At 49.1% G+C, this 11875-nt stretch overlaps 1 protein-coding gene across 1 annotated transcript; it reads right to left on the minus strand.

The window, feature by feature from the left end:
* Positions 1-1944: 1944 nt before the first annotated feature.
* On the minus strand, positions 1945-11593 carry LOC101826326 (cytochrome P450 2A9-like). Its single transcript, NM_001281365.1, is given in 9 exon segments — positions 1945-2288; positions 2810-2951; positions 3468-3655; positions 4701-4842; positions 6220-6396; positions 8942-9102; positions 9323-9472; positions 10992-11154; positions 11407-11593. Coding segments are annotated over 9 exon segments (1482 nt in total). The 5' UTR covers positions 11584-11593; the 3' UTR covers positions 1945-2106.
* Between the last annotated feature and the right edge of the window lie 282 nt (positions 11594-11875).

Below are 11875 nucleotides of genomic sequence, written 5' to 3' on the forward strand. Positions count from 1 at the left end.
GAGAGAGAGAGAGGAGGGAGGACTCAACCTATGTCTGTATGTAGCATTCACAATAAATAAATCATGTATGTTTGAGTGTGAGGCATGCATGTGTCACATTGTGTGTACCACAGCCAGGGGTGAATGGGCAACTTTTAGGGGGACAGTTATCCCCTCCTACCTTGTCTGAGGCAGGCTTCTTGTTCTGTCATTGCATGACTCCGAGGTTTTGAGTAGGTATGACCTCCATAGATTCATGTGTTTGAGTTGCACTATTAGGGAGTGTGGCCTTGATGGAGTAAGTGTGGCCTTGTAAGAGGAAGTGTGTGCTACACTGCTCAAGCCACACCAAGCATAGCACACAGCCTCCTTCTGCTGCCTGCAGATCAAGATGCAGGACTCTCAGCTCCTCTTCAGTACCATGTCTGCCTGCACACCACCATGTCCTGTCATGATGAACTGTAAGCCAGCCCCAATTAAATGCTCTCCTTTATAAGAGTAGCCATGGTCATGGTGTCTCTTCATAGTAATGAAACACAATGGTACACAGCAGGCCAGCAGGCCTGAGGGCTCCCGGCTTATCTATTGATCCCTTCCTCCCGTCTCACCATAGGAAGCTGAGGTTGCAGCTGGTGCCACCACATCTGTAGTTGGACATGGACTCTGAGGCTGGAACTCAAGTTTTCAGGGCTGAGTGGAAATCTATTTATCTGCCGAGCCATCTCTTCAGTTCTGCTCCCAGCATTTCGTTTACGACACAGAGGGGTCCTAGGCTGATGTGTCCAGGTGTTTGGATTGTGTGGTGATTAAGGGTTTCATCTCTTAGGGATTTTACACTGAATCACATGGGAGCAGACAGGAGATCCTAACACTGTTAGCTGGGCCCTGCAGCTGAGGTCGGGTCCACCTTTAAAAACACATGCAGAGTTCACGGGCATGTGACGGAGGAGAGCGGGCAGTCACACAGCCACGTGTGCTTCATGCGTGAGCACAGGCTTCCTTGCCGATCTGTGATAACTCGTTATTCTCTTGGATTTTGGTCAAGGCGCTTTTATTCCCATCTCCCTGATGGACTGAGCCCGACACAGCGGGCTTACCCGGCATGGGGAGGGGGTCTTGGAGGGTGCGCCTGGTGATTGAAGCGTGTACGAGAAAGCAAGGCTGTGGGGCAGTGTGTGCTGGAGCTAGATCAGCTGCCTGCCAGGGGTGTGGAAGAAAGACACCGGAAAGCATTGTTCAGGATGTGCAAGAATATGCCAGGTCCCTTCGGCTGAGGAAAGGGTGACATTAAGGAACCTCCTGAGTGACCGGTGAGATGGCTCAGGGGGTAAAACCCTTTTCTCTCGAGCCTAATGATATGAGTTGAGTTCTACGATCTACATGTAGGCAGAAGAGAACACACTCCCACAGCGTGTCCCTTGTCTTCTACACCAGTAAGTAAATGTAAATAAGATATCCCAAACAAAGAGATGGATGTACAAAACAAAAAGAAAAACAAAACAAAAAAACACTCCCTAAACAAAACAGCAAAAAACCCAAAAAAACAAAAACAAAAAAACCCTGCCCAAACGACTCTGGCTACAGATCTGCCTTCAAGTACAACCTGGGCTCTGTGGCCTGTGACAACTCGATATAAACTTAGTTGTTTTGTCGTTGTTGGTTTGCACAAGGTCTCTCTGTGTAATCCTGGCTGGCCTCCTAGAGGTCCACTCACTTTTCCCTCCTGAATGCTGGGGCTAAAGTTCTGTGCCCCAAACACAGCTATCCCGTATCCCGAGTCTTTTAAAACCAGAGGTTCGACTCAAGTTTGTAAGCTCCACCCTTGACACCTGTAAACCGGGAAGGGGGGACATGCTGTCCTTCTTTGGTTCTCAGTACCAAATGAGAGGGTGATGGGACAACTTTGACAGAGTGCACAAGGAAACCTTGCTTAGTGAGTGACAGCTGCTATCACCACTGCCCACTGAGTGTTATTCGTTTTATTAGCATCCCAATTTAAGTAGGTGCATAAATTTTCTTCCAGGCATGTGGTCCCTTAAACCCAATTTTCACCTTCTCCCTTCGCTCTGCCTCTGGCCTCACTCCAGACTCTACCCCCATTTTGCTCCACCTTGGTTGGTTCCAGAATCAGATGGGCAGGAAGCTCATGGTGTAACGTGGTATGATCCTGGAAAATCCTAACGGTTTGGGGGACGCGTCGATGTCTTCCAGCTTCTTTGGGAACTTTAAGCGGAAGTTCTGCAAGATAGTGGTGAGGAAGAGAAAGAGCTCCATCCTAGCCAGGCCGTCCCCCAGACAGAACCGCTTTCCTGCAGAGGAGAGAGAGGAGGAGCACAGAGATGGAGGCAGCTCTCACAGCTGCCTTGCTGCAGTACCCAGGGCCCAGCTGCGTTCTTTCAGGAAATCAGGGCCCAAGGAGCCTGAGGGATCACTGGGAAAGACTCCTAAGCCTCTCTAAACCTCAGTTTCCCTGTACAGTGAGAGTAACCCATTCTAGACTGTAGCAATGGAACGTCAAAAATGCTTCCTCTACCAGTTACGCGCTCAGATACCCGATGCTGTGCTGTTGGAGTCCGTAGAATTGCTTGTACTACCCGGGAAAGATGTCAGACTCTGAGCTCTGCTTCCCCATCTCTGAAAGGGGTCCCTTTGACCCGTGTCCAGATGTTTGTTTCTTGGGAGGTAAGGGGTTTGCACCTGGCTGTCTGGAAGTTAGATTCCAAGAGGAACTTGATGCGGGAGAAGGATGCTAGATTGCATCCCAGAGAGGGGAGCTGGCATGAGCTACCCTGTTGGGTGAACAGTGGTCCAGTAACCGGTGCTTTCTCACCTACGGAAAAGGGCACAAAAGCAGCAATCTTCTTCAGCTGCCCTCTGTCATCCAGGAAGTTCTGGGGGTTGAAATGTTTGGGACTGGTGAAGAACTTTGGGTCAGTCAGCAGAGAACCTAGTATGGGGTACACGTCAGTGTCCTGGAGGAGAGACAGAAGATTTGAGAAGGTGGGTTGATGGAGAAAACTTCCCAGAGAGGTGCCAGCGTCCCAGGTCAAGAGAAATGGAAGGCACAGAGTTGGGGGCCTCTGAGAGAGGACCATTTGGGAATACGAGTTTAGAGGGGCTTTGATGTGTGGGACCTGTGGTAGGAGATTTGGGCTTAAGGGGGGTGCATGTTCTGAGACAGGCTGTTGGAGTGGCACAAGGCCTTTGTCTCTCCAGTCCAGGAGTTGAGGCATTGATGGCTATCAAAGAAGAAGCGTGGTTACAAATCAGAGACAGGAAGTTGGGGACAGGAGGATGCGTCTCCCGAGGTGCTAAGTAAAGGTTGAGGTGGCAACAATCTGATCAGAGGATCCTGGGGAGGCTGACTTGGTAGCTGGGGCGTTCTTTGATTGGAGGAGCTGGAGTGGGTTAGATAGCAGCCCATGAAAGGGGGCATCGAGGAACCAGGAAGTGGGCTGGAGGCCCCTCCTGGGTGGGCGTGTCTGCACCTTGGGGAGGAAGAAGCCACGGAATGTGGTGTTCTTGATAGTCTTCCGAGGAATGCCCAAGGGAGCAAGATTAGCAAATCTCTGGATCTCATTGATGACAGCCTCCGTGTAGGGCATCTTCATGCGGTCCTCAAACTGGGGCTGTCGGTTCCTGCCAATCACCCGGTCAATTTCCTCATGGACCTTGGCTGGAGGACAAGGGGGGGTTATGTTAGAATGGGCTAGCAAAACCAGCAGAGACAGCTGATCTGAACAGGGGAGAGCTCTTGGACCCCAGACTGACAGTGGGGAGGCCAGCATGGGACTGATCTGAACCCCCCAAATGTGAGTGTCAGCGAGAAGGCCTGGGCAACCTATGGGGCCCTGAGCTGTGGATCAGTGTCTATCCCTGATATACAAACAGTCTTCGTGTGCCTATAGCACAAAGAGGGATGCTCTCTCAGCCTGGACTCTTAGGGGAGTGCCTGGACCCTACCCAGAGTAAAATGACAGACTCTAGATATCCCCTATGTGGAAGGATTTGGCAATAGGGTGGGAGGGTGGGGGGGAAGGGGAGTGCGGGAGGAGGGGAGGGAGAGGGAACTGGGATTGACATGTAAAACAAGGTATTTAAAATTAAAATAAAAATGATAAAAAAGAGTCCAGGGTATGCTGGGTGGTGGTGGTGGTGGTGGCCTTTAATCCCAGCACTCGGGAGGAGAGGCAGGCGGACCTTTGTGAGATCGAGGGCTGCCTGGTCTACAAAAGCTAATTCTAGGACAGGCTCCAAAGATACATAGAGAAACCCTGTCTTGAAAAACCAAAACTAAAACAAAAAACAAGACAAAACAAAACAAAAATTCCAGGGCACACAGAGCAGGTGCCACAGTTCAAACATGTGAAACAGTTAACCATACATGGATCTGTAAATGACATAAAGATAAACCAATCGAAATTCTGCCAGTGCCATTTGATCCTTTCCATGACAGAATCACAAGGTAGAACAGGGAGGATGTCAGGGTATGGACCAGAGTGCAGGAATCTGGAAACCAGTGGGAAATCAACTTGGAAATGCCTAACATTTTAACAGCTAGCAGGAACTCCATTCAAGCATTTTATACCCCCTTGGCTTTGCACAGCAGGGCAGTTCTGAACACTCAGGGGCCCGGGAGAGGTGAGGGTCATTGTGGCCAGCTCAGAAAAGAGGTCAGAGCATCTGTGGCTCCCCATTCCCTACCCCAGAGCCAGCCTCACCCTCCACCTCTGGGTACTTCATGAGCAGCAGGAAGCCATAGCGTATCGTGGAGCTGACTGTCTCAGAACCAGCAAAGAAGAGGTTCAGTGATGTCATCACCAGGTTCTTTATGTTGAACTCGGAAGTGGGGTTCTTCTTCTCCTGCAGAGGGAGAGGGAGGGAGAGGGAGAGAGAGAAATCCATTAATCAGTTTATTACTCCCTTGGGCACATTAACGGTTTCAATTTTCTAAAATTTTTCTAGTCATTCTTTTGCAAATATTTTATTAATTCTTAGAGAATTTCATCCATTGTATTGTGAATATATTTAAAACCCTCCCCCAAATCCTCCTAGCTGAGTCCCCATCCATACCCTGTGAACCTTGTGTCCTCATTTTTCAGACACATATTAGATATGTAGTTTGAACATATTCAATCTATTACCTTCTCTTTTCCACGTTCTTCCATGGAACTGTTTCTTATTCCTAATAAGTTCCCTGCAATTGTCACATCTTTTGCGTGTGTGTGTGTGTGTGTGTGTGTGTGTGTGTGTGTGTGTGTGTGGCCAGCATCTCATCATTAGGATTCACCTCATGAATATGGGTGAATATGGGTGTCACTAAGGAATGTAATTTCACCTTCCCTGTGAATTGCAGATTAAATTCCTCAGGGAGGAGGGGCCATGGGTACCACTTCTGGAGTTGTCTTTGGAGCCACCTTTCCAAGGGTCCAGACCTGGAAATGCAATCTCCAGGTCCTGTGTGGATTTGCACGAGAATCTTTGCTCCTCTCTCTCTAGTCAACTGTCTGTCTTTTAACGACCATTCTGGGGTCACTCTTTTCATGGTCGTAATGTTTAGCAAGTGAGGGGTAAGGACTGTGAGAAAGAACTCCACAGATGCCATGATGGAGTGTGTCGTTGGAGGCAGATGTGAGACACAGACCCAGAGTTTAAATGACAGTCTTTCCTCCTTCTACAACAACCCACAGAGGATCCCCTAACCAGACCCCTTGACCTCCATGCTCTGCATAATTCCATGGCCTTTCCCCAGCTCTGAGGCCCTTTGATGTCTCCTGGGCCACTGATGTGCATTTCAGAACCAAGTTATGAAATGATAAGATCGTGGTGGTTGATAGCAAAAATCTTTCATACAGAGAGGCCACGGTTTGTATTCGGTGTACGCTTTCTTTGTTGCATGATGTCATGTAGGTCACTTAGAGACTCTGGGGACAGTTTCCTCATTTGTGAAATGTAGGCTCCACAGTCTTTTCCAGCAGCTTGGGTAGACGCTAAGCAGGTGGATAGTGTGATGTATTGAAAACGGTGTCTTGCAGGGGAGTGCTGGAAAATGGGTTGGCATGGTAACTTGCTTGCTGGCTTGGGTGTGGCTCAACAGAGGGAAGAGGAATGTCTAACTACGACTGGGACTGTGAGGAGCATCGCGGGGACTTAATGGGCCTCGGCTCTTCCTTCTTTTCTAGAGCAGTTTCTCCCCCTGCCTGGTTTTGGACCTCCCATTCCCCAGGATGCTGGGATCACCTCATGCATGTGGATGAGAAAGGAGTCAATGAAGTTCCGTGCGGAGTTGAGGTCCAGGGTGCTCTGGTTCTGCTTCACTTTCCTGATCATGAAGTCTTCCAGTTCCTTTGTATTCTTGATGATCTGTTGCTGTGGTCCAGGCAGGTACTTCATCACTGAGTGGAACATGTCATAGAGCTGGGGAGGTGGGGGAGAAAAGGATGGGAGAGATAGCTGTCAGTGACAACACCCAATGGGACTGGGACTTGTCTCAGGGAAAGTGTTTCTTAGCTCAAGACATCCATTCGGTGGTAATGTATTTATGTCAGTCTGGAGAGCACGCACAGCAACTCTATCTTTTAAAGAACTCTTTCCAAGACCTACAGAATATGACATTTAAAATGGTTTAGGGTTTTTAGTGACAATGAGACACAACTGCTCCTGGCAACACCAATTATATCAGAGAGGAAGAAATTCGTTATGGAGTTTGCCTCCAACATGGCAGAAACAGCCATTTGGGTAAGAAACCATTTTTGCCTGGACTGTTTGACTATATGCTGTATAAACTGGACATGTAGGACCCACAGGAAAGTGACTGCTGAACTTGACAAAATAAATGGGACATTCCTTCAGCATTCCTGCTTCATGGAGAGTCTGCCAGACATTCTGCAGGGCACAGAGAAAAATGACTGACAAACTGCCCCTACAGGTGGAAAGTTTAAATTTCCTGCCTCACTGAGAAGTCTGTCAGACACTCTAAGCCTGTAGGCTGAAGATGGATGCCCCAATATCACAGAGGAACTTTGGGTGACTGTCCAGGAAACAAGATGTCTCTGTCAATACTAGAGTCTATATATTATCCTTCTGTGGTCTTTGATGGAGTTGAAGATAGATAGTTGTGGTTATAGTTTTCCTTAGTTTTGATGAAAGATAAGTTACATATAAAAGTTTAGACTCACAAAAATAAGATACATGAGAGAAAATTTTCTTTAAATTTTGCCAAATGTTAAAGGATTAAATATTGATAACTACTGCTATATCTAATTTTACTGTTAAAGCTAAAACCTTTATTTTATTTAGACAGAAAAGAGGAGATGATGGGGGATGCCCTTCTGTATATATGTTTCTCTTATTGGTTGATGAATAAAACACTGTTTGGCCAATAGAGGCAGGAAGACAGGCAGAGCTAACAGGCGAGGAGAATTCTGGGAAGAGAAGACAGAGAGAGGTGCGGAGAGTCCATGTAACCTCCAAAGGAGTAACAGGTCCAGGCATTCTTCAGTGAGCCAAGACCATGTGTAAATACATGGATTAGTAGTTATGGGTTAGTAATTAAGACAGAGCTAGCCAGTAAGAAGCTCTAGCCGGGCCAGGCGGTGGTGGCGCACGCCTTTAATCCCAGCACTCGGGAAGCAGAGGCAGGTGGATGGCTGTGAGTTCGAGGCCGGGCTGGACCGACAGCCTCGAAAACAATACAGAGAAACCCTGTCTCGTAAAAACCAAAAAAAAAAAAAGAAGCTCTAGCCATCAGTCAACAGTTTTATAATTAGTATAGAGTCTGTGTGTTTATTTGGGGCTGAAGTGACCGTGGGACCTCGTGGGACAGAGAACTTCAGCAACAGGGGCAAGCTTTGGGGTTTCATATTCTCAGGATACTTGCCCAGTGTGTCAGTCAACTTCCTGCTGCCTGCAAGACGTAGAACACTAGGCTGTTTCTCCAGTACCGTGCCTGCCTGCCTGCCGCCACGATACCCACCATATTGGATAGAACCTCTGAACTGTAAGCTTCCCCCTTAGTGAAATGTCTTCTTTGTAAGAGCTGCTGTGGTCACGGTGTCTCCTCACAGCAACAGAGACTCTAACTAAGACAAGGAAGTTGTGACATGTGCAGCATGGGTGCTGGGAGGCTACCTCAGGTCCTCGGGAAGAGCTGTGCAGTCATGCCCTTAATCGCTGAGATGTCACTACAGTCTCACAGACAGAAATTTCATAGGTGGCATAAGCATGATGTCCACTGTCCAACAACTCAACTATTTAAGTGACTTTGGGTCAGAGCCTTGCTCCCGGCTTCCAGCATTCAGTCCAGGAGTATAACGGGGGAATCTAGATGTGTAGTCATCAGGGTGGGCTGTTCAGCTGTCTAGGTACTTGTGTGAGATTAGAATCAGTTTTCTAGATCCTTTAGCCCAGGATGGTTCAGGCGTGGGCACACCCGTCCATGTTTTGATGTGGGCTGTGTGGGACCATTTGGGTGTTTGAGAAAACAGTCTATTTTGAGATCTGTGCTTGGTTGTCTTAGTTGGGGTGCCTGTGTACTAATTTCTGAATTTACATAGGACAGGCAGGTGTCTGTCGTCTGGCTGTCCTGGTGGGATATTTTGGGACAACGGTGTAGGGGAGGAAATAACTTCACTGGCTTCACTTTGACAGAACCAGGTGCTCAGGAGGGAGGAGAGGTCTAAGGTGGTCACAGGTCTCCTCTGGGCAGTTGTTAGGATATTCAGAAGGACCACACAGAAGGCTTGTTAGAGAGTAAGGTTAAACTGGGGGAAACCCTCCTCTGAGATCTGCATACGGGATAGCTACTATGGGCTCTGAGGTAAAATTTCAGGCGTCTAGGGTAAGGGTTGGCTTTGAGGGGAGTTTGTGTTTGTGGGGATAAGAGCTGGGGCGATCTTTCCCTGTGTGGGTACAGGTGTTGTGGGATACTGTAATAGTGAGAGGTAGAGCTGTGTTTGCTCACCTGTCCTACGGGAGAAGCTGCAAATTTGTTCATCTCATTCATCATGTGTAGCAGTTCCAGGAACTCTTTGTCCTCGTAGTCGAAGCGGTCCCCGAAGACAACGGAGCTAATGACATTGGAGACTGTTTGGCTCAGGTAGTCGTTAGGGTCAATGGGTGCTCCTGAGAGGCATGGCATGGTTGGGAAGACATGGCGATTACAAGGAAGAAAAGAGTCAAGCGGATGACGTGGGCATTGACCCGAGGGACCACATGCTCAGCATCGGATTCCAGGGACCATTTCGTAGGCGGTCTTCCCACCCTTCCTCTCCACAGCCCCGCAGGTTCTCGGTGGCTCCGCTGTTCCTTTTCTTGCCCAAACGCCTAAGGGTCTCCTGCTTACCGCGGGTGCTCCGTAACATCTTGATCAAATAGGCCGCCTCCTCCTGGATACGCTCCTCCACACCGCGCTTTCCCACTCCGAAGTCTCTCAGTGTCGCGATAGAGAAGCGCCTGAGTTGCTTGGCTCGTTCCCCGCTGCTGAACGCCACACCTATAAAGGTGAGACCACGGAGGTGGGGAGACACAGAGTGATGCCGAGGAAGGCCAAGTCCCACACTGGAGAGGGTTCTCACGAGGAAAGGGAGGAGACACAGGTTAGGAGAGAGACGGAGGAAACGCAGGGTTACTAACAGAGACCCTGTATCAGGCACACACGACTGACTAAGATAGTAGTAACAATTCAGCCAGGCAAAGAGAAACAGTGACAACCAGACACACGCCAGGACGCAGAATACAGTCCTCAATGTCCTAGCTGGACCAGCTGCATCGTGTTCTAAGATGCTGGTTAGCCGTTCTGGGTGTCTGAAGTAGCAAAACCATCCAAGGATCCCACGGTCAGACGGCATTTGCCGAAATCAGCAAATCCCAGTAAAGCAAGGACTGACTCCACACAAACATGCCCTTGTCCCTGGCTCTGGTTTTGCTTATGTGGCCTGAGCTGTGGTCACTTCTGTGTTTTAACACTAGGTGGTTGTGGCCATTTGTATCTCTCTCGGTTCTTCAAGGAACAGACACCTGCTGTGTGCAAAACCGTAACCACGGAGTTAGTGGCGTAAAGACATTTGACTCTTGGTATGCCTTCTGTGTGTTTTGCCTTTTCTTGCCTATAATAAATATTTTGCTGCTCAAGGCCAGTTTTGCAGACTTGGCCAGCACTTGCTGGACTCTAACATTCCACGAAAGTCAGACTCATCCTTGAGACAAATACCTGAGGTATGTAAAGCGGCATTTCAAAATGCAGGCCTCAGCTCAACCCTGAAGGGGGCCCGAAGTCTGAGGTGAAAACAACGGTTGTGGATGACTCCAGGTCGGGCTAGGGACAGACTAAAAACAGGGAGGCAGAAAAGCAGAGGGAGGCCGTTGGCAGCAGGTTTCCAGGACAGGAAAGGAACGGTGTTGTTTTTTTCTCAAATCACAGGAAGACAGGAGGGCAAGGGAAAGAATGCAGCGGGGTGTCGGAGGTGAAGACATCAAGATATGGAAAAAACCCAGTGTCTGGAGAGAAGGCTCAGTGGATAAAGGCACTTGTTCTGTAGGTGACCCAGGTGATCTAGGCATCCACACAGCAGCTCTCAAGCAGCTGTGAGCCCCACTCTCTGAAGTCTGGTGACCTCTCTGACCTCCGCTGGCACCAGGCACACACATGGCACACAGACATCCACACAGGCAAAAACACCCGTACACAGAAAGGTTGAGAAGATAAATCTAAAATGTTGTAAGAGACAAAAACAGTCAAATTAAGGGGACAGGACTCACTCTATGAGGGTGCCAAGAGGTTCTCAGAGACAGATGCATGGGAGGCAGACATCTAGAGAGAGAGAAGAGGCAGGTAGGGGAAGGGAGCAGCCGGGAGCCACGGCCACAGATCTGAGACACGGCGAGAGGCAACACTCAATACGTGCATAGGGAGATGAGCAGAGGAATCCACAGCCTTGATCGGGGCGACGAGTTAGGAGGACAGGCTACTTAAATGAGGCCCACAAGTGTTTCTCAATGTGGTGTCCCCTCACCATAGTCTTTGAAGAGTGTGTTATAGGTGGCCTGCTCGCCTCGTCCACTGAACTCCTCCGCTTGGTCCACCAGAGCCTCCTTGACTGCATCGTATCCATAGAGCACCACGACGGGGCGAGGCCCCAGGTAGATGGTGAACACGGGGCCGTAGTGCTCACTGAGCTGATGTGGGGCAGATGGGAGGTGTTAGAGGAGTTGCTTGCCTGACTGGACCAGTACACAAAGGTCGGGTACGAGACATCATCTAAATCAGCAGTCAAATGATTGAAATCAAACCAAAGAGTGCCAGAGCCTTCCCAACTCCCCCATCATAAGACCATGCCTTGCTCTACGAATCTTCCACCAAGAGGAACATGCAAAATTGTACAGACTCCCATACTCCCGCATCCCATCCATCCCCTCATCAGGTGATACCTCTGTGATGGAGCTGTAGATGTCTTTTGTATTCAGCTGCAGGTAATTCCCAATGTAAGGCAAAGGAGTGGGTCCTGGAGGGAGTTTCCCCCTGAATTTCTGCTTCCAGACAAACACCAAGACCATGACACTCAGGTAGGCCAGTATGGCCACCAGGATCAGCCCTGAGCCCAGCATGGTGGCCAGTGAGGAGGACAGGCTGTGGCCAAGGCTGAGACACGATTCTTTTATGCTCCTGGGATAGACGAGAACCTTTGCCCCTGTTTACTGAGTGCAGTCTTTTTACCTCCCATCTTATCTCCTAACATTGACACATCTGCATTGCGTCACCCACAGCATGGAACGAGGACAGGGACCTCTGTCAGGCTTAGTTTAAAACACTAAAGAGGTATTCTCCGGGGACTGCTCATCTCTGGGTCCAGGAGATCAAATCCAGAACAACAACAACAACAACAACAACAAAAACACT

This window comes from Mesocricetus auratus, unplaced genomic scaffold, assembly GCF_017639785.1.
Source record: "Mesocricetus auratus isolate SY011 unplaced genomic scaffold, BCM_Maur_2.0 Super-Scaffold_100038, whole genome shotgun sequence".
Lineage (NCBI taxonomy): Eukaryota > Metazoa > Chordata > Mammalia > Rodentia > Cricetidae > Mesocricetus > Mesocricetus auratus.